The 27,094-nt window shown below is 36.7% G+C and overlaps 1 protein-coding gene across 1 annotated transcript in view; it reads left to right on the forward strand.

Annotated features, from left to right (window-relative positions):
- The window catches only part of LOC122813719 (zinc-binding protein A33-like), a gene marked incomplete in the record, with an annotated part of 72,394 nt that extends 47,390 nt beyond the window's left edge, over positions 1–25,004 (forward strand). The window contains 2 exon segments of the mRNA XM_044086186.1: positions 14,316–14,446; positions 23,361–25,004. Of these exon segments, the coding sequence (XP_043942121.1) occupies positions 14,316–14,446; positions 23,361–23,890 (661 nt within the window).
- Positions 25,005–27,094: the final 2,090 nt, after the last annotated feature.

Raw genomic sequence — 27,094 nt, forward strand, 5'->3', positions numbered from 1 at the left:
TGTGGATGAAGTCATATAGAAAAACTTGAGTAGACATTGAAACTAAAACATCAAAAATATGTTATAATCACTATTGTCTTTAAAAACTATTTTCAAGTTTAGCATAGGGTCTATAACTGGAAATCAAATTAAATGCAAAACAGAGTTATATGAAAAGTGCAGATATGCACTTTAATGAACTTCTGCAGTTCTACCAGAATTTATCTAAGCCTGTTGTTTTCCGTCCTGCCTTAGCCACTCTACAAAATGACTAGTGACAATTAACTGCATATTCGAATGGTACTACTAGATCTGCTGTCAACTGTGACTAAAACATTTTATCTTTATCTATTTTTCTGAAGAGGGGAGAAATAAAAATTAATGGTTGCATTTATTATGTTGCATGTATACAACATAATGAGAATACCATATGTTTCTGGAGAACAGCTGATAAGTTTCATTTTTAAATGTTTGTATAACAAACAAATCAGACATTAGCAGGTAGATGTGATGTAAGTAATAAGTTATGAAACAGCAGCAGATCAAAAACGGAGATGTTTTTGGGATATTACAGAGCTTATTATACAATTAAAGACCATTTGTATTCAAAATATGCAAGCTGATTAAGCTGTCTAGTTAGGTTGCCCATTGTAAATCCAGCATACTCCAACAGTTGAATCGATTGCACAGATACCTCCTTAACAAGTTCACAGATTGTCCTTTTCCCTCTTGTATTTACTCACCAACATGGCTGTTACAACTCCTCAAAAATGCTGGACATCTCAGGCACTCACTTTCAAAATTTTTCCTTCCATTCACTTTTAATCTGAATTGGATTAACATACAAATGCTATGCTTAATTCCACCCTTTCCCCATAAATCAATGGCTTTGTCCAAAACTTGGGCAGACAAGCTAAACCTTTACCATTCTCTAAAGTAATTTAAAATTCAAAAATGTTCACACTGATTGGACAGACCAGTAGGCATGCTCAATGTTAATGGAGTGAGTGTTCCCCAGTAAGCAGAAAAATTAAGCTATTTAAAAAATAACTTTTAAGATGCTAGCAAAGTGCTTCATACAGTAGAATAATATAACACATTAAAAAAGAAAGTTGGGAGCACAAACAGTTCCATGGCCTACCCTGCAACCTCTACATTAAAGACAGATCTGTCTCGCATACCTGTCAACTGTACAGATTTTCGTAGAATGTCCAGATTTTTGCCTTATATTTTTAGTTCATTATGCTGTTGTTTTCTGGCAAATCATTAGACTGATGTTAAAATATAATGACAGACATTTGAGTTTCAGATTTCATATCCTTTAGAAAATTCATGCTAATGCAGAATAAAACCTGTTATTCTATCAACTTTCTAGGTTTGTAAGAGCAATATAAAAAAAAGTGTCCCTGCTTTGGGCCTTTGTCCCACTTTTATTTAAGGCTTTGTCCATATTTCTTGCTCTAAGAGGTTGAGACGTATGTGTCTGTTGTCATTTTGTGGCTTCATTCCGCAAATATTTGCCAGACAAGTACAGCTTTATGAAGAAGACACCAAAAATATAATACAAAAGATCAGTGCATTCTGCAAAATCATGTAGAGGCCACATAGAAGCAGACTAATAGAAAAAATGACAGATACATCAACATACAGTTTAGTCATTAGCATCCATAGCAGAGCAAAAATAGTATATACCTTGGATGCCCTAGACTACCAATAGCAGTTAGAAGGACACTAGAGTCCATTTACACAATTACATTATTTACAAAACGTAAGATTGTTTTCTTCAACAATATCATTGCCAAATTGCAGTAACCCACGTCTGGATGTTGGTGTCACCGGATTTACCCACAATTGGCTTTATTTAATCACTGGGGCTTCACCCTCGTCATCAAACCACTCCATCTTTGGGTAAATCCTGTGATACCTACAGCCTGTTGTGGGTTATTGCTTAAGTGGGCAATATTTCCTACCCTTTCATCTTGAGATTCTACATTCTTACAGCAGATTTTGAATCACTGTATTTGTTTAAAAGTTTTTCAAGTCAAAATGTCTGAATTTTTCAGTGACATAGCATGCTGTGGTGTGGCAGATGTGTTCTATAAATTAAAAAGTATTAGAAGATCCTGAGCAATAAACATCAGTTCCTTATTTTAAAGTGAATAATTGACACTGCAACTACATATCTCTTGAACTGTTAACCTCAATGTAAATTATAACAAACAGCACCAACCTTTTCCGAGTTCATTTAGCTGACTACATGTTCTTTGCCCCACCTTCAGTTCTTATTGTTTCCACAGTGTACCACCCATAAACTCACATGCTGATATGTAGGTGAATACTGATAAAAAGCTTTCATGCCAAGTGACTTATTCACAAAGTCTATCTGCTTGGCTGACAAATCTTTGCACACGTGATTTGCTCTCGGTATCACATGCCATCACAGCTTTCAGATTCCACTTCTCCGCCACTTTCATATTTTGTTCAGTAAACATTAATGCACAACCTTGCCCCTTTGCTGGCATGCTGTATCTGAGTATCAGATCTTGCAGACCTATGCAGCAGAACTATGTCATTAACTAGGTGTGGACTCATGATGTGGGAGTAACTTTAGGCCATAATGGTAGAACTGTATCTTTTGAGTATTTGACTACAGATTCTAAAACACAAAGTCTTCTTGTAAAAGTTGGAAAGTTGTGGTTTTCTTCTACTGTAATAGTTTTTGCCATGTTTTAATTAGTAAACCTCTGGTGCTGCAGCATGGAATGGGGATTATGATGTTTTTATTTTAGGTTAGGATTTTTTTAAAATAAGAAGTGTTTTCAGGACGCATTTCTGGTTGTGGGAGAGCATGAGGTGATAAACTGCATTCATGCAATTAGTTGCTACATGTCAAACACATCAAATAATTATAGATAGATTTATGTTTTTTCTTTGTTGTTGTAGTATATAATTTTGAAAAGCAGTCATACAATATTTCCAAAAGTAGCATCTCAAGCTTGAAAGAAAGCCCAAGGTGTAAAGATTTCTGTAAGGTGGAAATGTACTAAATTAATTAACTGGTTTATATATCCTATTAAAACACATATAATTTGCATTCAGCTTGTCTTCGGTATGTAATAATATAATTATTGATTTGTTCTCTTCTGCACAGGAAATGAAAGAAGAAATAAAAAGGTATGCATGCATGATATTCTTAATACTGGTTAATTTCACAATAAGATTTAAAGCCTTTCACTGTATCTAAAGTGTTTTGGATCTGATTTTTAAACTTTATTTGAAGCATAAGCCGTACCACCTATTTCTGTATGGATCCCATCACCTGATGTAGATAATGGTATTGATGTTTAGCTGATATGCTGGGAGTCTATAATCTGCCAGACTTTCTAATTTCACTGACAGCAGAGTTACTCTACAAGACATTACTTTCATTTCTTTCTGCCATGATGAATTAATCACGGTGAAATAGAAATCTTAGTCATATAAATAGGAAAATTGGATAGTGCATTGAGGAGTATTAGAATATGGAATTAATCGACATAACTTGAAATGTCTTGATTATTAATTTCAGAAGTACAAAATTAACTTGAATTTGAAAAATAAATAATTAAATAAATAAATTCAAACTGCATTTTCAATCCTGAGTTCAAGTGACAGGCAACCCCACTCACACTCCTGTATACAGGACTTTGGCATCTTAACTTTCTTATTTAATTTAATGTAATTATCTTTGAGGCCACTGCATTATAAGAAATGGGGAATTTCTCCTACAGTTATATCATTCATTAATTATGCTTTTTGTACTTACTGACAGTTACAATTGTAGACACTCACCGAGGATATGCTGCCAAGTTAATCACTAAACCGCATCACTGGGTCAGACACATATGGCCTAGGCGACCCTGAGTTTCACTAGCAGCTCAGGTGCTGTTGGAGCTGCATAAGGATGAGGAAACGAATGATGAGGCTAAGCTTGCTAACCTTTCACAGGGGTGAGGGTTGAGGGATGTTGTGAAGATGGGGCTAGGCCCTTGGAGTAGGCCAGAACACAGAAGAGTTGACAAGTTGAGTAAGTGGGCAGTCTAAGGGGCATAATCATTCTTGGGCTCAGGGATTGTCACAGTAACCAATGCTCATCCTGCAAGTAGGGCCCCGACCACTTTAAGCCAAGGCTATGTCTGTAAACAGCAATGGCAGCTTCAAGGGTCATGCACTTCCTGTAACAGCTCTGATGTCACCAGCCTGAATTGGGAAGGGGGGCACTGACCTTAACACAGGAGGCTTAAACACCAAGGTGAACTGACAGGTAAAAGTACTCACAGAATGAGGAGAAACAGAGCTCAGGAAAGTTGTACAGCAAAAGGAGTTATGTACAACCTCAAAACTAGCAAGCCAAACAACATATACAAGATTTAAAAAAATGTAATCTAATGCCTGGATGTGAATTCAGTAGTTGTAATCTTACACACACACACACACACACACACACACACACACACACACACACACACACGCATGCGCGTGCACGCATAAGCACACACACGCGCGCATAAGCACAGACACTTACACAGCTAGAGAATGCATCTTCTGTCCTCATGAATATTATGCAAAGTGTCTACAAGATAAGTTTTACTGCAGATGGGTGTGGAAGAAACAGAAGGAAAACAAAATGACATCAGAAAAAGTGAATTAATTCAGGCTAGTTTTGAAACATTTTAGTTAGGATTTAGAGAAAAATATTTTGAATCCAGTCTGTTTGTTAAGTTTGAATGTGAAGGTGATATCATGCAGTTTGTAATGTATGCATGTTGTAGCTCTCTCATTTCATTAACAGGTTCCTGTTGAAAGTCTGACTATCACAATTGTGATACTCAGAAAAGTGAGATGAAAAATGTGCAAATGGCAAAGATACACTAAGTACTTGCAGTACCTTGTGACAGCCCATTAAACTGAGCTACAGAGATTGTGTATTTAGTAACTTTTTTTTTTTTGATGTGGGTGCAGAAATGCTTTAATGACTAGTTTGTCCTGATTGATAAAAGATAAGCAGATAAATGTCTGGGCCTGGTATTCTAGTACAAAGATGAGTACATACTTCATAAACAATTTTTTAGTATGCTGCTGGGGATTCATAGACGCTGTAGTCTTCAGCAGCAAACAAATGCCATCCCATTTTTATGAACTGTCCACAGAAATGCCTGGTAAAGCAATGCATGCTAGGGGTTCCTGTGCCTGGGCCTTCAGGCAGCACTGTGCAGCCTGACAGCACTGTAGACTGCAGTGATATAAGGCAGTTAGTTAAGGTACTGTCTGCCTTAACAAGTAGCTGTACATAAACTCTGTATGAGTTAAAGGCCTGTTATCTGAGTTGTAGAATGTTAAATCAGATCTTTGGAGTGTCCAAGTTGCTTTTTCAACTCAGACATAGCTTTTAGGTTTACTAAGGCATGGTTGTTGTAGATTCCTAAAATAGGTGGGCTTAGCTGCTTTGATATCGGTTCTGTTTTTTTTTCTCCTAAGATCAAAAAAAGGTAATGGGTAGCGGGATTATTGGTGGATTTCCACGGACACCAGATTTCATCTCTAGCCTGGATTTACCTTTAGGGTCAAGTTGTAAGCCAAGGGCACTTTGAGCAGTAGCAGAAAATCCAGAACTGAAAACATTGGAAGTACATAGACTAGAGCTAAAGTAGAACTAAGTTTTTTACAGTATGTGCAGGTGTCCAGTTTAGGTTTCTATGGTAAATAAGAGACCGTTCACTATTAGAAATAAGCTGCTGGCAACAGGTACTCAGGGTAGTGAGGACTGACTGTTTAAAATGCCAGAAAGAGATAAAATGTGAGTTCCGAGAACGAGAGAGTTAGGTGAGATTTATGCAGCATAGTACCTGTTAAGTAAGTTGATTTAGAAGAATGTCAAGAAGGATAGTTTTGAGGAGCGGATCGGTGTGTGTAGATTCAGAAGATAATTGGGTGTGACTGAATGGGCTGTTTAGGTTTAGAGTGCTGAGATGCTAAATAATCCAAATTAAAATCACCTAGGGGAATAGATTTCTTTTCCATGATTCCTTGCCCCCTTGACATGCCAACCATCAAGTGCACACTCAATCAGAGAATTTGCCGTCCAAGGAATGGGAGATGTTTTTCAGGCAGCAATGAAGGTATTCTGTGTTCTCATTGGTATCCTGACAATGAAATATATTTTTTTAATTTATGAAAGCATTTTTATAGCCTTACCCCTTCAACTGATGCTGATGTCATTGCATGAAACACGTATGCCCCTATGTCAGTTCATGAGTGATCCCCCATATGTGTTGTCACTGTCCATGTTGGTAGCCTATGTCATCTATGTTGACTTAGCAGGTTGTCTGAAGCATGATGAGCCTCTACTTTTGAGCCAAGTCTGAGTTATTACAGCCACAGCATGAGCTGGAAGGACGCTACTATCCAGCTAGAAAAAGCACACAGATCCTTCCTTTCTGTTCTATCAAGTCCACAAGCTGGTTATTTGGACTTGGGTCACCTTGCCCATAGTCAGGGCTTTGTTTCTTTATATAATTAGTGCAGATTGAGCAAAGCTGTTTATTAAAGATTAAAAAAGAAAACTTTTCTAGTGTGTGGATGGGTAATGAAGAAGGGAGTGGGATTTATACTGAGGTCACACAAATGTTTACTGTATTACGTAAAATACAATTTGAGTACGATTCATTTAGAACAGATGTGGATTACTTAACAAAAAACATTACGCTATTATTATGCATGTACACAGAATGGTTCTGGGTATGAATGAAGCATAAAAGCTGTTAGAAAAGGGAAAAGTAAAGTACCATCTTTAAACCAGGCTTCAGCTAGGCAGGTAATGCAAAGATTGAGCTGCTTGATCCATGCTTCACGGTCATATAATTTATTTAAGAGGCTACAGACACTGATGTGAACAATAGAAACTGATTTTTATGATGAACACTGGGATTAGTACTGACATTTGAAGATGAGGAATGAGGCTTAGTGTTTAGTTCACTGTCACCAGCAATAAGCCACCAAAGTAGAGTAAAAAATAATGTATGCATCTATGAGAATGGGGGTGTATGTATAATATGCCTGTTAAAGAAGACAAAATGTGCTGAATAATGTTTGTTGTAGTTGGTGACTATATACACTTAGGCTTAAAACATTTTATAAGGAGAAGGCATGTTTAAAATGTGATGGTATGTAGGGGAAATGATAGAACCAATGAAGTAGGGATGCTTATCATAAAGATATATAGATAAGGAAGAAATATGTTACTAAAATAAATAAGGTAAGTAAGGAAGGACGTGCACAAAGAGGGACGTTGGATTGTGGAATGGAGTGAGAAGAATTGGAAATGAGAGTGTAGTGACTGAAGAAGCAAAAGTCCTTCAGTAATGCAGGTGTAGAAAATGGAACATGAAGTAAATGAGAAAGAAAATATCACATTTGACTTGAGAAAAGCACCATATCTCTTCTCTCACAAGCAGTTAGAAACTGTCAATATGATCTAAAACCTGGCAAAATTTCAGACACACACCTCTCATCACCAAGACTTAAATGGTGAAGTAGCTACCCCGAGAGCCTAGGATAAATGTACAGGAGTTTCATTCATAAATGAATGTGAAGAAAGGAATTACAGCAAAAAAAAAAAACAAAAAAGTTCAAGAATGAAAAAAAAAAAATTTATTTAATTAATTATTTAGTTAAGTTTGTTAGCTATAAAGTTTGATCTAGATATAACCGATTTTCATTGGAGGCCCAAAGGGAGAAAAGCTCTTAGAAATTACATAGCAAATTGAATGTATGAGCAAAATGTAAGCAACAAATCAACATTTTATTACACATATACCTGGAAAATAGACAGTGGAGTTATTTAGGAATGTCAGACTTTGCATATACGTTTGCAAAAAATATAATAATAGTAGTGTTTGGATTTAAGTGCACAACACAGTTATGAAATTAATAGACATGTGCAGTATGGCAGAATATTGACTGTGCAAGGGCACAGCAAAGCAGAATAGTAGTACAAAGATTAACAAGTTGTGTAATTAAAATGCAAGACTTAACAAAGAGGTATGAGTGAAACTATAGGCAGTACAAAGGATTTTGATGATGAAGTATTTGGGGAAGAACAGGGGCAGGTCCATTTATTAAAGAGCTGGTCAAATGTAGCCTTTTTGATTTTTTTATGTATTTTCCTTAACTAAGAGAGATCAATACACATTTCATGTGCAGATACTAAGAACAAAGTCTCCAAACTGATTGTGAGCAGAAGTAGCTTTACTAGAAATAAATTTGTTGAACAATATGTGGTGGTTTATGCCATTCAATGAAAAGTTTAATGGCTGGACATGGATTTGTGGAGAGTAGGTATGATATTTAGTACAAGACAAAAATCCTCCAGCCAGTACTGAAGCTAATCAAATCTTGTTTAACCAGTACTAGTGTTGTCTGTAAGGGCAGCACTGAAAATTGCTGAAGCACATGCATCTTGAATGAAATTGGAAGAAACACACTGTGACAACATGCTGTTCACATAACCAGTAAACAGCAGAAGGCTAAATAAAAAAATGTTATGGGGCACTGTAAAGGAAATGAGGACAAGGGGAGACAGTGGTATCCCACTTCACCATCTGCCTTCTAGTTTGAACATAGCAAAAGAACCAGTACATGGAGCCATTGGAGTGCCTACATTCAGATAATCTGTAAATGAGGAAGGGTTTGTAATGTGCAATGTTTCTGAAAGATAAAAAACAATACAGCTACAGCATGACTAAGCATGACTTATCATAAGGAAGATGTGAGGGCATTTTAGAAAGGGCTTTGTCAAATCAGTAGAACATAAGGGTGAAGTGAAAAAGAGGGCCTCTAGCAAGGAAGATTGGACTAATGAGCTATGTACCTAAGATTTGCCAGGATTAAGTAAATTGAATACAGTGAGCTAGAATTTCTTAGGGATGGCTTTGTGTAGGGTCTGCTGCTTATGATACTTGACTGTTTTGATTAGTAGTAGTGACTTGACTTGTATTATTGTATCTGCACTGTTTTGTCTAATTTATGAGGTTTTTGATTTCTGTCGTAACTCAAGGTAAAGGTTTGAACCCGGTTATTTTACACTTGACGGGGACATAGAATTAAACCTAGAAAAATTTCACTGCGATATTCTACTGCTGAGTCTTGATTAACCGTATAATGGATACCAGTTTGTTGATTTTTTTTTAATGAATGTAAAGCTATTACATGCCTTATCACCCATATATACTAACCTAAAGAAAAATAATCTTACCAAACTAACAAATTCCTATAATAACATCGCCAGATTTGCCGTTGGCAATTCCTTTAGAACCCACCACTGTCTGAATCTAAGGCAACTAGGCTGGCTTGAACTTCAAAACCAACTGATAGTATCCCAACTCACCATTGCCCACAAGATCTTCTACCAACCCAACAGCACTCCTATACTTTCCAATCTCATCCTCCCTTACAAAAATCTGAATTCTCTGCGTTCTTCTAGGAAACTGCTTGCTTGCATATGCAAGTCTAACAACCTGGCTGGAGACTCTTTTTTCTAACACAGTGGGAAAAAACTGGAACCTACTGCCCAATGAACTAACATTACTTTCTTCCTTGCCTCTCTTTAAACATAACCTCAAAACACACTGGTTATGTCCCTGCAGCAACCCTGACTAATCATTTGCTTTTTTACTAATTATAGCTCCTTTTACTTCTTATTCCTCCTATTCTTACTTAAATTACTAACACTCGTAATGGATTGTTACATGCTAATTACTTAAATTACTAACACTCGTAATGGATTGTTACATGCTAATTACTTAAATTACTAACACTCGTAATGGATTGTTACATGCTAATTACTTAAATTACTAACACTGTAATGGATTGTTACATGCTAATTACTTAAATTACTAACACAATGGATTGTTACATGCTAATTACTTAAATTACTAACACTCGTAATGGATTGTTACATGCTAATTACTTAAATTACTAACACTCGTAATGGATTGTTACATGCTAATTACTTAAATTACTAACACTCGTAATGGATTGTTACATGCTAATTACTTAAATTACTAACACTCGTAATGGATTGTTACATGTTAATTCCTTGTAAGATAGACTAACTGACGCTCCTAAATTAATATGTTGATAAACTCTCTCTAGTATAAGTATTAAACTTATTAGAGTGATTTCCTACTCTGTTATTATTACTTGTTGTACAGCATACTTTTTATTTCTAGGTAGTATTTCTTGTTGTACTTTTATTATAATCCTTTCTGTTAATTTTTAATTTTTAAGTTCTGTAATTGCTGGAGCTTTTCTCCCCGGGCCTCTACTGAAAATGGAAATATTTCCAGTTAGACTAGCCCGGTTAACAAATGTAAAATAAAATAAAAAAATAAAAATAGTGTTTCTAGTGAAGGAGTGTTATATTTTTGTAAATCTGATAAGCTCCTTCAGTCAAAGATGGAGTCATAATTACGAGAAGAGTTTGCCATCACACCTCCTTGAGTAAATGAATGATATCATTTGGAGTTGAGGAAGGATTCAGTCCTATATACACTGTTTGCTTGAGTGTGATAGGTACTGACTTAATAAGCTAGACTAGGCCATATAATTGCACACGTGGATGTCTACAGATACCATATGCTCAATTCCTATCATAATCAAGTTCTCTTAAAGCCAGATATTTTCTGTGAAGGACCAAAGTAAGACAGAAAAAAGAAATCATCAACTGTATGATGATGGCACATGCCAGTGAGATAAATAGCTTGTTAAGTTTAGAAGATATGACAATACATTTGGCTCTCTAATGAAATGTTGGCAGTCAGCAAGCCAAAAAAAAACAAGACCAAATACCCAGGAAAAGAGTGAGTCTCTAAGGTCTTTTTTGCAGGGGGCAAGTCCCCCTGCGCTCCCAATGTGGGGGGCAAGCACCTCCCACAAACTTATACATACCAACTACAAGATCACCATACCTTGGAGAAAAGGGAGTATTCTGAGAAATGGCAATCTTGGAATTAATTCAGTCTCCATATTTCTGGACTTACTCTAGCAAGTTCTGACATTTCAAATAGGAATCTGTTTTTTTCTCTGCTCACTCCCTCCAGATAGTGCCTTTCCAGAGATCTGAATAATATCCAGCTCTAACACTGAGGTCTCTAAGAAGAATGGTCATGTTTTCCTGTGGGTTGCTGCTCAGAATTTCATCAGGCCTGTTGTAGAATCATTCATTAACATTTATTTATTTATTTTTATTTAACATTTGTTTACTGGGAAAGTCCGACTTGGAACAAAGACAATTTTCATTGGTGCCCGGGGCAGAAATGTAACGTAGGAGGAAGACCACATGGATGCAGGGAAGACTTGCAGACTCTGCAGAGAAGGCACCCCAGCCAACAATCGAACCAGAGAACCTCTTGCTGTGAGGCAAAAATGCAACCGCTGCACTCACTGTACCTTCTGATTGAGTCAACATTGACTTGTATATCAATGTTGCATTGGAGTATTTCTTCTTCTTCTTTTTTGTACTCTTATGACAGGGATATGCTGACTGTTGCTGAGCTTGAGGTGGAAGGTCATGAGATGTTGGCTGATGCCAGTGAGAAGCTACATAATGATGATTTATTTTTGATGGCACACCCTGCACTGTAGAAGCACTGCAGGTCATCAGTCTTCTCATTCTAGAAAAAGAAATGTGAAGCATCAGCATCTTCTTCCATCTGAGTAGTTCTCTTCTCCCTTCCAGCAGTATCAGTGCTACCTGTTGCACATTCCATGATGGTGATAGACATTCTTTCTTGTCGTTTATTATGCTGATTGTCCATGACACTGTGAAATTCCATTTTGAAAGAACAATGGTGTTTTTTGTTTGGACTACAGAGACATAGATATGTTGTATGTAGTACATGAGGAAGACATTTGTTTGTGTACATTTTTATATCTTGAGATTGCCAGGTTTACTGGCTGTGCTTCCTGTAGCTGTTAGTCTGATATTTGTAAGTAACATATTACTCATGATAAAAAGACACGTGAATTCTTATAATGTGGAGAAGCTGGAATACCAACAGCAGTCAAGCAGACTTTCCAAGTGGGAGATCAGGATTCCAGTGGCAAGGTGAAGCTAAGACAGCTGGAGGTTCTGCTTTCACTATGAACAACCAGCTGTGGAACCCTAGAATGTTAAGTGCTGATTCACAACTAGCTGATAAATGCCACCATGAAACACATGCTTTTGTAGAGGTATAGTGATGCTATTTTAATGCAGCCTTCGTTGTCCTTTACATATATTGAAATGTTCATTGTGGTTTACTGCCCTTGCAAGCCATTTTAAGCCTAGAGCATTTTTTTTCAAAGGTGGGAATCAAAGCCTCTACCTTGTGTTTGTGAATTAAATGCCTTAAACCATTATGCCAACTCCCAGTCACACTTCGGTTAGATCAACTGTTTGGTTTTAGGTTAGTACTAGGCAATCAGTCTGAAGACTATTGCACACTTAGGGAATAACCAGACAGTCACCAAAGGTAAGAATCAAACCTTATACCTTGTGCCTGTGAGATAAACACTTTAACCATTAAGCTAATCACTCTAGTTAGCATTGTCTTCTCTCAGATCCACTTTTGATGTCTTTGGATTTAGGACTGCTCTATGCTTAGGATGTCATCTGTAAGTGACCCTACCAGGATTATGGGACTTCAAGTGTAATCAGTGGAGTACACATTCTAAGCCAGCTGTTCCGCATTGAGTAGAAGTGGCTCTGCTTTGTGATTTTTGATTGGCTCGTATACTGGCATACGAGCCAATCAAAAATTGCAATGAGGAGGCTCTTCTGTTCAATGCAGAATAGCCCACTGTTCCGCATTGAACAGAAGAAGCTCCACTTTTGATTTTTTTTATTTGCTCATATACCTGTATGCGAGCTAATAAAAAAATCGCAAAGCGGCTCTCGAGCAACTGGAAACTACACTTATCTGGCATCTACCAATCCCCACAGGTGTCAGTTAAATGAGATGTTACCATAATAACAAATAGTATGAAACCTAAACAGTGTTCTAAATGTTGGAAGGTACTTGTGTCTCAATTAATTGCTGCTGTGTCTAACAGTTGATTGTATTGCTATGTTTGGTATGCTTACTATCTATGTTTATCTAATTTATAGTGTAGCTGTTGAGCATACAATTAAACGGTTTACTATAATTGTATTAGATGTTGAGCATTTGTCTCCATGCCTATAGTGTTTTTTTTTTGTATTTTGTTTATTTGTTAACCAGTAAATGAACTGGTCCTTTTTCAGTCACAACCCAGGCCACAAGGTGAGGGGAAAACACAAACACAAGAAATATCTACTGTATCTATCTAGCAATATATATAGTACAGTTTTGTGTAGATTGGTTCAGTACATAGGTAGGGAGTTTGAATATGGGAATGACAGTCATCTGTGGGGAAGGCATGAAGAACTTTCATGCAGACAATGATCAGAGATCATGACGTGAACCCCAGACCCTGGGAGACAGAGATTTCACCACTGTCATCACATTAACAGTAGCTATTGTCTGGTCAGAACTTCCATATTAATATATACACATAATACACACACATACCCACAGACAGACACACACACACACACACACACACACACACACACACACACACACACACACACACACACACACACACACACACACACACACACACACACACACACACACACACACACACACACACACACACACACACACACTCTCAGTCACATCTGCATAAATATAATTGCCTCTGAAGTTAACAATTTTTAAGGTCTCAATAACTGTCAGTTAAATTCCAAAGCTCATTCTGGTCACATTGTGTTACTGATACTATAGACATTGTTTTAATAAATGCATGAACATGACGGTTTGTTTCCAAATTAACGTTTTCATTTTTAAGCTTTTAAAGATACAGGTATGTGCTGCTTAACGTCGGGATAGGTTTTATCCCATAGAATGTTAAGCGACAAGGATGCCAAGCGAACACCATATTCTGTACATTGTGCTTCACTTAACATACTTCTGCACAACTTCCAACTGCATTTATGTCTGCTTAGTACAATACAGATGTAAATGCAGTTGGACATTGTGCGGAAGGACGTTAAGTGGTGCACACCCATACACGCTTATATAAAACAACAGGTTATAGATGAAAATGCACTCTTCTGTCCGATCATCTTGTCTGTACTGCTGCATATGATATTGCTTCTTACTATGTAGGAGTTTTGTCATTTCTAGAACACTGTAAGTATACATCCTGATATTGTGCATTGTCTGTACTTTTAGGTTTACAAAACCACAAGAAGAAGAAATTTTACCTGAAGTTACTGTAGTTGCAGGTGATCTGAGCCTAGGGGTGTATAAAGGTCCCCTGCAGTACAGAGTATGGAAAGAAATGAGATCCATCATAAATCCAGGTAAGGGTTACACTTCCTGTGCCATTCAGTTACAAAGAGTTCATGATGGGCAGTAATTAAGGTGGGGGATCAATGTGACAACCTGTGTTTGAACAGAGGACTCAGTCAGGGATGTTCTCTGTCCCTTTGCTTTATATTTAGACTCATTAGCAAAGAAAGTAAAGATACACAAAATAGAGAATGAAACTGGTGCTCTAATCAAGAAAAGTTAGCCTTATGGTAAATCCAGAAAAATAACATTTCAGTATTGTGGGACATTTTGAGATAGTTTCAGTTCTTTTTGGAATATAAAATAGATGAGGATAAAACAAAAGCTGTAGCAGTAGATTATGAACCCAGGCATGAATTAGTTTGGTGAGATCCATATCTGTTGGAATATGGCTTTAAAAGGATTCTGTTTTAGTAGCAAAGGATATGTGGAAAACGACTAAACAGAAGGTAATACACACATTAAGAAACCAGAAGCTCCTGATTATAGATGATGTGGTTAATATGATACAAGCACTGAAAGTGTTTGTCTGTTTAGTGTTATATACAAGTCATTGGCGTTTTTATCAAGCAGAGGGGAAGTCTTGGACGACAATTAATAAGAGCTGAAGGAATTTATTTGGGAGGGGAGCAGTGAGATAAGTTGATTCTCTCCATAGAGAAAACTGGTTTAAGGTTACTCAAATTGAAGAGGTACTTTAAAGCGATGCAGTTGGGCCCATTTACATAAATTAAAGTAGAAGGTTATATATCAAAGTGGAAAAGGATGATGATGAAATGGGGAGCAAAGTATGAGAAATAAAAGGAGACTAGGGTTTTGCTTGCAAGCGCTTAAAGAGAATAGTAACAGCCTTAGACAATATTATATTAATAAAGTAGCAGAAAGAACTAAGCTATCGCAGGAATGGAGAAAGGAGATTTTACCAATAGCATATCTCTGTAAGAAGAGGTACAGAAAATAGGCAGGAGGGGGCTAGAATTTACTGGAGGAAATTAGCAAAGCAGCTAGGGTACTGGGGTCAAATATCTTAGGAGCTAAAGATAGCAGAGTGAGATGACACTATGCATGAGCTTAGGTTTACAGCAAAGGTTCATAGGATCATAGGAGGTTACTAGGCTAATGGCCAAGGGGCCCTTATAAGCCTAGCCAAGAGTTTATCCCCCAAAAGAAACCTCAGTCAGCACCTGTCACCCCTGTCAATGAGGGACCCAGCTGCTCTGTGTGACGTGTATGGGAAGTCTATTCCAGAGACGGGGCAGCCTCTGGGAGACAAACCTGTCTCTCCAGCAGGTTTTGTTAATGTCACATATTAGGTTCAGGCCTTTTGAGCAGGTTGTGCGTGAGGAGTTAGACTTATGGATATGGAGCATCTCTAGTAGGGCAGGGTCCAAGATTGCCTTGTAGGCGAGACACATCACCCCTGAGCAGTCTGTACGATACTAAGTAGAGTGATAGTGATTTGAGCCTGTCCACACAGGACATGTGTTGGAGGCCATGGATTCTCTTTGTGAGGTATTTCAGTGGCCTTTCCAGTTTGTGTGAATGTTTGGAGAGGTACATCCCAAATGGAGTGTTATACTCAATTGTTTGACTAATGATGGAGGAGTACAGAGAGGTAGTAACCTCCTTTTTTCTTGATGCAAAATCTTTACTTATGAGATGAACCAAGTAAAAGGCTTTTCTGACCTCTGCTGCTACATGATGGTCAAATGTGAGGTTATCATCAACCTGAGTGCCCAGGTCTCTCATCACAGGTTGTGTGCTTAGGGGGTTGCTGTTGATGTGGTAATCAGTAGGGGTCGTGTTTTTGCCTTATGGTATGATTATACATTTTTTTGCATTCATCTTGATGCCATGACTTTGGCACCAGTCATTAGTTGCTGTGAGACCCTGTTGCAGTACATTAACATCATTTGGGGAGACAATGACAGCACCCAACTTAAGTCGTCGGCAAACTTGTCAGCCACAGGACTTTTGTCTTTGCCTGTACCTCTGAGAAATAGGTGCCAAACAGTAGGGGTCCCAGGACATATCCTGGGGAACTCCACTAGTGACAGGTCTTCTATCGGAGGTGGAGGTGCCTATTTTGACTTTGAGGGTCCTGTCAGTGAGCCAGTTGGCCACCCACCTGATGAGATAGGGATTTACACTAAGTTGTGTTAGCTTTTCGCTGATGCGGGGGATTGTGTCAAAGGCCTTGGCCAAATCAAGGTAAGCTGTATGTACTGACTTTCCTTCATCCAAGACCTTGATGACAGTCTCAAAGAAATCGACCAGGTTCAACAGACAAGATCTGCCCTTGACGAATCCAAACTGGGTGGGGTCAATTGCTTGGGGATTGCCTATGTCATTGTTTATGAGATCCATAATAATATGCTCCATGGCTTTAAAGATCAGACTTGTCAAGGTAATGGGTCAATAGTTTCCAGGGTGAGAGATTGCCTTCCCTACCAGGGATTGATAGCAAAGTGTAGGCAAATAAAAAGGGATTGGGGGGGGGGGTGATTCGAAGCTCATATCTGGTGAAGGTTTTGTTCATTAAAAAGTGATATTTGGTGTGGTGTATAAAACATTCCATAACTAAAAGAATCAGTCAGAGAAGGTTTGAAAATATTATGATAAAGGACAAGAAAGGCAAGTTACAAAGGAACAGTGGGCATAAAACTTCTGGGCTTCCAAGTATGCAACGAAGTCCCAAAAGGTTTAGGATTTTTTTGCATGGAAGTGTTTGCATAGGTATTTTTATACCCCCAAAAGACTTCATAGTATTTTTCCTCAGGTAAATAGTGAGTGTTGGAGATATGATACAAGCAAAAGGTAAAAACTGGAAGCATGTTTTTTTTTTTTTTAGAAATGTAGTAAGTTGATGGATTTAAAAAATTGTCTAGAGAGTACTTTGACAGAAGTATTGGAGGAACAGATGACAATAACTAAGAAAATGTTTCTTTTAAGCTGGGGTATGGGGTCTGAATTCCTTGGACACAGTAAGGCCTTATTAAGTTTATTGCTGTTGGCAGCCAGGAAAGTAAAGTACTAGAAAATACAAATCATAATCTAAACCACCAATAAAGGATGTTTTAATATTATCAAGGAGATAAAAAGAAATGAAGGTGGGATCTTTGGAAAAGGAAAGGAGGAAACTTCATGAAAATAAATGTAACTTGTGGGAAAAGCACACTCAGAATAATGCTTATGGAGAGGAGTGATGTTTAAGCCAATGGAGTGATTGAGCTATTTATGTAATACTGAAGTAAATGAAAATTGTTAAAAAGAAAACATATATGTATATATGTTGTATGAAGGTAAGAATAGTTTTCTTTTCTAATAATTTGTGTGCACTTGTTGCAAATTAAAATGTGGTGATTTAATAAAGATATTATAAAGAACCCATTGTCAGTGTATTATAATAAATCACTACCCCAGGGTTTTACTATAAGGCTGTCATTTTATTCAAATGATTTGTCTTTACTGACTTCTTAAAAGTGAAAGAACTACATTAAAAAATCATCTAGTAACTTGAACTTGTGCCCTGGGCTTTTGACTTATGGAATGAAGTGGCCAAACACCCATTTGTGAATGTAGAATCTAGTATTTTCCCCATAGAAATACATCGGTGGTTCATAGGTAAGGACAAAGTAAGTAGTGAGCAAAACCATACAAGCCTAACCATAACCCATATTCAGAGTTCCACAAACCCTCAAGAAGGGTAAAACAAGACAGACAATGGGAGAATGTGTGGCTCGCCATCCAGTTTTCTAGGTTTACCTTGAAAGTAGCAAGGGTACTACTCTGCTTGGTTTGTGAGATCTTGAGCATGAGATGGTTTAGCATTTGTTCCTTAATTCAAGAAAATGAATGTTTATAAATCATGTATGATCCCAATTACAAAACATTCAATCACCAACCCATACGTGGTACTATTGTTTTCAATGAGAACCTTACAGTGCCTCTCTGTACCTTTCATGCATTTTTGTTTTACATTTGATTTAATTTCCAAGTTAAAGTCGGGAGCAGTTTTGAAAACAATGAAGATTATAGTATACTTTCATGCAAAGTTTTTTTCCATTTGATTTAATTTCCACTTATAATTCTAATGTTAAAGTTGGAAGCAGTTTGAAAAAACAATGAAGATTACAGAATGTTTTTGATGTTTGAGTTTTACTACCTACACCCACAAAATGATGTCATGATAGATACTGAGCATGACTTAATTACAACAAGGCTTTCTGGGTAATCAGAAACACCTCTGTTATTTATTAGAACACTTACTTACATTATGCTTTTACTAATAAATCATCACGTATGTTAATTTTCAGTGTCAGGTGTTACACCTGTAAGACACACTTGATAAATTTTCTTTCTTGATGATAAGGCTTGCCTGTTGCTGCAGTAAACACAGGAATAGCTACATCTTACCTTAAAAAACATTTCTGTAACACTACCACTACACACAAATAGGTTCAGTACACATACATACATGTATGCACACAAAGACACTCACATGCACACACAACACTGAACCTATCCTCGTATTTAACCCTTATGCTAACCCTAACCTACAAACACCAGATTTATCCCCTAATCTAAATCTTACTTTAACCCAAACCTGTAAATACGCACACACACACACACACACACACACACACACACACACACACACATCACACATATATATTGTATACACATGAACCACAAATACATCAATACCAATTGGGAAAGGAAATTGCTGGTTTAATGGGGGACTATTCCACAATCCATGGTTTCACTAAACAAAGTATTTTCCAGTTTGTAACTGCAAACAAATGCAAACTGCAACTTACATATGCTCTTAAAATCAAATTACCATCCCCAAGTAAAGTAACATATCAGGATGTAATACAGCAATTTGTTCAAACAAAATTGTAAACAATAAACCTTCACCTAAACTAATTTCTTGTTGTGACCAAAAACTCAAAGTAAAACAAAGGGGTTAAGTATAGAATATGCATCAGGGAAAGGTGTTGAGGATCACTTGGTCATGTTTGTATTTAATTACAATGTAAGAAAAATACTCACAGGCATGAAAAATTGTAAGTCCTTAAATTAATACTGGGTCACTCTCCATGCTAGGCTGAACTGTACCAGGGTTATATTGAGGGGGAAAAGTATTTAAGATTAAGAATCCTACAGAAACTTTTAAAATGCGTAATGATCTGTGCTTGTTGGAGAACAAAAGAAGAACCTGCATTTGTGAAACAATAAAAGAAGGAACAAATGTTAAACCTTTTTTCAAAATTGAAAGTTCATGTGCAGAAAGATTTTCCTTACTAATATTGACTAAGAAATTCACATCGTTTGTCATTTCAAGCTGTCTTGAACTTGCTCCCTTAGAATATTTTTGAGTCTGATGTTTTCTTCCAACTCTCTTTCATCTAAAAGAGGGAAAGTTACAGGAGCCCTAAACTGTACTTTATTCGAAGGAGAAGCCACATTTATTATCAGTTTCTCTCTATCAGTAGTGGAGGAAAATTCCATTGAGGATTCAAAGGAAACGTTGGACTGTGAAACCCTCTGGCATTTGTGCTTGTTAGAAAGCCATTTTTTGGAAGCAAAGGATTTATTAGGCTGATCCCGTGCAAAGCACACCAACCATTTCTGTGCTTTAGAAATGAAAGGAACATGCCTCTTGTAGTCCTCCAAGTCCTGTTTTTTTTTAGTTTTCTTTGCTTCCAACTCTGCATCATAATTATCTATAGCTTTGCATAAAGTTGTCATTACGTTCTACATAGGCAGGTCATCCAGGAATGCTCTAACCAAACTTAGACTAGCTTGTATTTTTTCATTTTACTGAGAGAATTCAGCATTATAGTGTTAAACAATGCATTCCACCAACATTTTAAAATCTTAATTTGAATGGCATGCCATTTTGTCATAATTTCAGGATTACCCTGGCCATCACCACTCCCACATAAACTCTTAAACCCTGTGTCACCGTACTGTTCACTAAATAACATTTTAAAGCTTTACTGTGTCATACGAATGTGCACAGTTGTAATTCAGCACTCACAAGTATGTACTTAAATAGACCATTTATTCATGTTTGCATTAATTACAGTCAAAACTATACTCGCAAGCAAGGAAAAAATATATGTCAGTAAGTGATTACTGAACCAAAATAAAAAGAATATGATCTAAATGAGAAATGTTCATTAAGACCCGGTAGGAATATAGCCCCAAGCTTCTCTTTTCAGTCCAGTAGATCATGTTTTTGAGTATCCGTGCATCCAAAAATACAAACCCTATAAGCACTAATAAATAAAAAACAGGTAGAAGTGTGAACTAAATGTTGTGTGTATTGTACATTTATTCCTCATTTACATTTAAAGTGAGTGAACAAGACGTCTGGCTCATGTAGAAATTCCTACATTGGCACACTGCTAAATTTTATCACCAGTCCAACTTAGAGTAATTAAAAATCTGGTATGAAACATTTGAGCAACATTAGTTGAGGTGAAATACATTCATTTTAAATCAATACTGCTGTGTCCACAGAGACCACGTGGGTAACTACCAATCAGTGTAACACCAGGAAGGAGAGCCTGTGTCAATAATTTCACACAACATTTTTTTAGAAGAGCCAAAAACATTAGCCATTTTTTTACCCTTATGATATGTTTAATTGCAATATTGCTAAAAAAAGCAGTCTCTGCTAATTAAGGCCAATGCTCTAGAATACATTGGTTGATCTTATAACTATCGTTTAGAAATGTTGAAAAAAATCTGATTGTTGTGTATTAATACTACTGGCATGGTCTGTAAGCACAGGGACAACACTGATAAATTTATCAGCTGGCTTAAGACTAGCACGGTGTATGGCCTGTTCCACTACAACATTGTAGCCATAATGGAGAAATGTTTCTTTTAGCCCATTGGATCAATTGAGAGTCATGTCTACAGGTTCTCCTATCACAAAGGAGCTGTGAATAGGGGGAATTTCTAATGATTTGTGCTAGATAATTGTCTACATGTCAGGAAGTGGTTAAGACTGTAGCACATGGAAATGTTTTTGGAATGTGGGCGAGGAAGATGGAAATAAAAGGCACATGGAGTGGATGACTGTTTACTGGTACATATGGAATACATACTGTTTTCCAGAACTTTTCCAGAACCTTCAGCAAAAAAAAAAAAAAAAAGACATAATCAAAACATATGTTATTGAAAATGTTGAGATGAAGAGACAGAAGATAGATTTGCATTACTGCTTCTTAAACAGAGCCATAGTAGACCCTATCCTCTCAGATCTAGTGCACATCAACAAGTCCAATGGTGGCATAAACACCCACTCAAGAAATCTTAAGAATCTTTTCTACAACATTCTTAGACTATGCAGGAGGGATAGAGATGTATCACAGAGAATACCACTTCTTTGGAATTGTCTTCCTCTCCACACAAAGCAAAGTACTTCCTTTATTCTATTCAAACATAATGTGGACAAATGGATGGGAAACCACAAATTCTTCCCTGGTTTAGCACCCTTGTCCCTTATGGATATGGGTAATATGTAAATGTTCTGCTCTGCTCTGGGTTATTCATACTTAAATTACAATGGCTACAAATTTCAAGAGAATGCAGGGCTAGGCTTGTAAAGAGCCTTATAGATCAATAGCCTAGTAATTGGCTATGGACTTATGAACTTCATGTATGGAAGGTAAAATAAATGTGGCCTTTTCATTTCAAGTGCATATTAATACTGTATAATGCTGATCCCTTCATTGCAAGTGCATCTTATACCTTTGTGAAAAGGGGGAAACAGAAAAACAATTAGTTTTGATGTGGGGGAGTTGGTTTGTGAAAAGGAAGACAAAAGAAAGGAAAGTGAAAAATATGCCATTTGTTGATCTTTTATGTGCATCTGGTTTTGATTATATTGTATACAGTGTAAAGCTACTGCTTAATTGTGTGTTTTATGCTTTTTATGTAATTTAAAAATAAAAAATACCCATGTTCTTCAGATAAGTGCCATGGAATCTTCTGCCTACTTAAGCAGATGTACTTGCATGTTGTATAACCAGAAGATGGCTATATGGATAGCACTGAATTATACCTCCTGAAGGCATAGTAGGTTAAAATTAGAATACTGAATCTACACATGACAGAAAACTAACATACACTGAAACCTATAACTTAGGGTAGTGGCACTGAAACCTATAACTTAGGGTAGTGGCACTGAAACCTATAACTTAGGGTAGTGGCATTTCTACATCATAGATTTGTTATTTAAATAGTATTCATTTAAAAGGCAGACATTACATCTGTTAGCAGTTAAATCCCTGATATTATAATTCTTTGTACCTTTCATTTTCTGGAACAGTATTGTAATAGTCAACCGTGTTATTACACCCAGTTGTGCCATGCATGCACAATCAAGACAAAAAGACATGTATTTTTGAAACCTTTTTTATAAGGAAGCTCTTCTGCACCCAAATGTAGGAGGCTGCATGCCTCACATCCATACTGCTTTTTTTAGCAGCACTAAGGTTACCGTTTCTAGCAGAATGGGGGTTTCCAACCAATGGAATCTGGACTGAATATTGAGTGGTATAAAGGGTAGATAGACTCTATCCATAACAGGGGATCCCCTGAAAACGTTAAGACTTTGTCCATTCTTCAGACTGTTTCATCTTCATTATTTTTGATAATATGCATATTTTCTTTTCATGTCAGTCAAATTGCATTTCACAGCTTACCATGAATACCATAGAAATGTACTGTTTCTGATCACTGCAACAGAAAGATTTGTGGACCAAAAACTGTTGTTGTTGTGAATGGATGCAAGTGTCTCAGTTAAAATGCATCTTCTGTGACATATTATTAGGTAAAGACTAATTCTTTGAATGTAGTCTTTGCTTCATTTTGTTATAAACTAACACACTTTTCATTTTACAGTTCCATCCCTTGTTCTGTTGGACCCTAACACAGCACATCCTAACCTCATTCTGTCAGAAGACCACACCAGTGTAAGATGGGACAGCACAGAACAGCAACTGCCTAAAAATGCTGAGAGATTTGATAAGGTGTATCTTGTGTTAGGATCAAATGGATTCACATCAGGGAGGCACTGCTGGGAGGTGGAGGTGGGTAACAAGTCTAGCTGGATTGTAGGTGTTGCAAAACAATCCTGTACAAGGAAAGGTAATTTTAAAATAAATTCTGAGAATGGTTACTTGTTTTTGGAGCAAACCAATAAACTGCTGACTATTCAAGGCAAACAAGTTAAACAAACTAACATATATGGAAAAAGCAAGAAGATTTTGGTGTATCTGAACTATGAAGCAGGACAGGTATCCTTTTACAGCTGTGATGACATGTCACATATCATCACCTTCAGTGACACCTTCTCTGAAAAACTCTATCCAGTTTTCAATCCATATAGTAAGAATACAGAACCCTTGACAATGGTGCACCATAATCTGTAACTAGATGTGTTATCCATAATGATGAATGTCTTGAATCTCTGCTACGGCTGATCGATATTCTGTTCTTTCCTGTTAGTACATTGACTTATAAATATATACAGCTATTGGCCCTTAATTACATTTCATATTTAAGCATGCTGTAATTTAAGCAAGAACTTGGCAGTGTTTATTACCTTAAAAGCTATTTTGGCTGAATAGTTGAGTATTGCATCAGTGTAAAGACAGTTAATGTAAACATTAAAGGTTACATACAAGAGTCATTGCAATGATTTCTGTGTGGAAATCATGAAAAAGACATCATAATTAGCAAAACAAATAAAAAGTACAGTGTGCCCTTTTGTTGTTTAGATGCATACATGCTTGAATCAAATTTATGTTTGTAAATCAGAGTGAGTTAGTAACTGTAGCACTGATCAAATTTCTGGGAGACTGTTACACCAGAAATATAATAAAACACATATGTAAAGTATTTTTGTAAGAATATGTTAAATTGTGTGTAAACTGTCATTTATAACATGACATCTGTGTAATCTGTTTCATTGGCAATCAAAAAAACTACAATAGTGAATCTTGAGAAATTAATTACTACTGATTCTGAAATGGAATAAAATGTAGTCATTATATTATATGAGGTGTTGCCTCTACCTGGTGGTACATGATGTAACCATGACAGCAAAACTTAAGAAGTTACATTAAGCACTTAGCCACCTCATGAAGGATACGTGGCACCCTTTATGTTTTGTAAGATAAGATGGATCATAAGCTACTTTTGCAATCTGTTATGCAGCACCTTGTATGTTGATGAGACAGTATGACAAAGAAAGATATATATAGCGTGTTATAATACAAGTCGTAGTGTTATTTCCATTTATATTGGACTGCAGAATGATATTATCCATCATATTCTGTAGGATTATTCCTTATCCTTTTTCTGGTAACCTTTATGCATGTGACATCACATCATATCACCAAATGAATCAGACCAAAGCCATCATTTCCCAAAAGATGTTAGATAAATAGCCCCCAAAAATGTATTTTTTCTCAAAGATTTTTATTAACTTTGTACTTTTCTATCCAGTGAAGTAAACATCAAACAGTGTAATTAATAACATTGCAAAAAGACAAAAACTAAATGCCTGACAGTAATAACCAGATATGAACCTTACAAATTGTCCTGACCTAGTACAGTTACTTGTTTCCAGAAAACTGCTTTTTTACTTTGTATTAGTCATTTTCCATGCATTGTTGTTTTGTACTGTGTTTCTTTCCACTGATTTTATAAGTGATAAAGTTTCAGTTTGTTGAACAAAAAAAAGATAGTGTGTTCTTTGATGTTTTACGAATTTTTTACATAGTCATACCCACAAAATGACATCATGTTGACCTCGGGTCGGGCAATGAACTGCTCACTGATACTGTGTAATCAAAAGCAAGTTAGTTCTGTAGAAAAGGTTTCAGTAATACAGTATTACATTTCTTAATGTTCAAAGTTAGGTATTCTATATGCAAAACCTAGTAAACAACATGCCTTCCTAGACATATGAGTCTCCTGTTGCTGCATTTAGAATGGAAAATAGTAGCCCATACACTAATTTAGGAGGATAGACCATCAAGAAAATGTTATGAAATTGCTCCTACCAGTAAAATAAAAGAATGCTTAACTTGGTAATATACATGGTAGAGGGTTATTCCCAGCTCCAGCTTCCTAAGGATTTTGCATACATATAGTGCAAAAATTATACAGTTAGGTGATGTATAGCTGCATTTTATTCTTGTGATATGTTGTCCTTTATTCAGTATTTCATCATAGTGATGAAATTTGAGCAGGATACCTTTGTTTACTTTAAGAAGAAAGAAATCACATATTATGAAAGTCACCATAAAATTTTACTATGCAAGTTTACCTGCGTACTATGTTCATAAGTCATATTTAATTATTATTTTTTTACCAGGAAAGTCTGACTTGGAACAAAGCCAATTTTCAGCAGAGGCCTGGAGAAAAATGCTCCAGACACATGTCTTTGTAATGCGGGAGGACACCAGAGGACCTTGAGGAAACCCACACAGAAGGCACCCCAGCTGAGAATTGAACCAGAGAACCTTCTTGCTGAGAGGCAACAGTGCAACCACTGCACCACTGCGCCATCATATTGGAATGTAATCATACAAAGACATAGCATACCAGGTCATGGTGGCGTAAAACTATTTTTTTTCCATCACTTGAGGTGGTGCATTTCTCAGAATGTAGTTTTAGAGGGTTTAGTCATATAGCTTAATAAGCATCCCTGTATTCTGGAGATCCAAATCATATTATTAATCTCCCTGTTCATTTTACAGGAGTTGCATCAGTTTGTAGTGGTGAGACTATGATGCCTTCTCCCTTACACTTGGGTACAAATATTTTTTTATTAATTTTAAAATGGGTGTCCCAAATACACAAGAGACTCTCTGCCCCGGAGCTTATTCTTCTTCTTCATCGATTCTGAGTCCGGGTGAACAGGGAATGTATGTAATACCATGAACTGGAGAGGAAATATTGTCATCTAGACCAACACTCTGCACTCCAAAACTAGCAGGTTTAGCTTTCCACAGTTATTGTACAGGTTGGTGGTTTTACTGAAAAGGGTGACTGTAATTAATTATGAATTATTTTTCCTATCGTGTGGCTTGACAAAAATTGCTGGTACTTCTGATGGGATATGTCAACCAGCAGGGCAGGGTTAAAGGACCACACCACATTATTTAGGGGAACTAAATAAAGTTGATAACTCCTGATTAGCAGATCTATTGAGAACAGAATATTTAAGACTTACCTTAGGTGTTCCTTGTGATTTGAAAGCATCATCACAGTCACCTGCATATAACTACCCCATCCTATGATCTCCAAAGCCTGAAATTCAGCTGCGCAGTAATTATCATATAGCATTAGTTATAGAGGCTCTGTAAGATAAAACATATGGGGATGAGGACCATCTTACATCAAGCATCTCAACAGATTGACTATAGAATGATTTGATAATTTACAAAAATCCTCTACCAGACCATAAATCTCTACTGAAACCCAAGGTTTTCAAGACCCAAATAACAAATCATAGAACTGATGCATCAGAAACCTTACTGATACCTAGACATAGAACTGAATCTGGGTCCGAGATTGTTTGACTACAACAGAGGTTGCCTGAATCGACCATTAGTACTTGGCTT

Source organism: Protopterus annectens, chromosome 10.part0 (assembly GCF_019279795.1).
Source record: "Protopterus annectens isolate FY-2018-M chromosome 10.part0, PAN1.0, whole genome shotgun sequence".
NCBI classification, from domain to species: Eukaryota; Metazoa; Chordata; order Ceratodontiformes; family Protopteridae; genus Protopterus; species Protopterus annectens.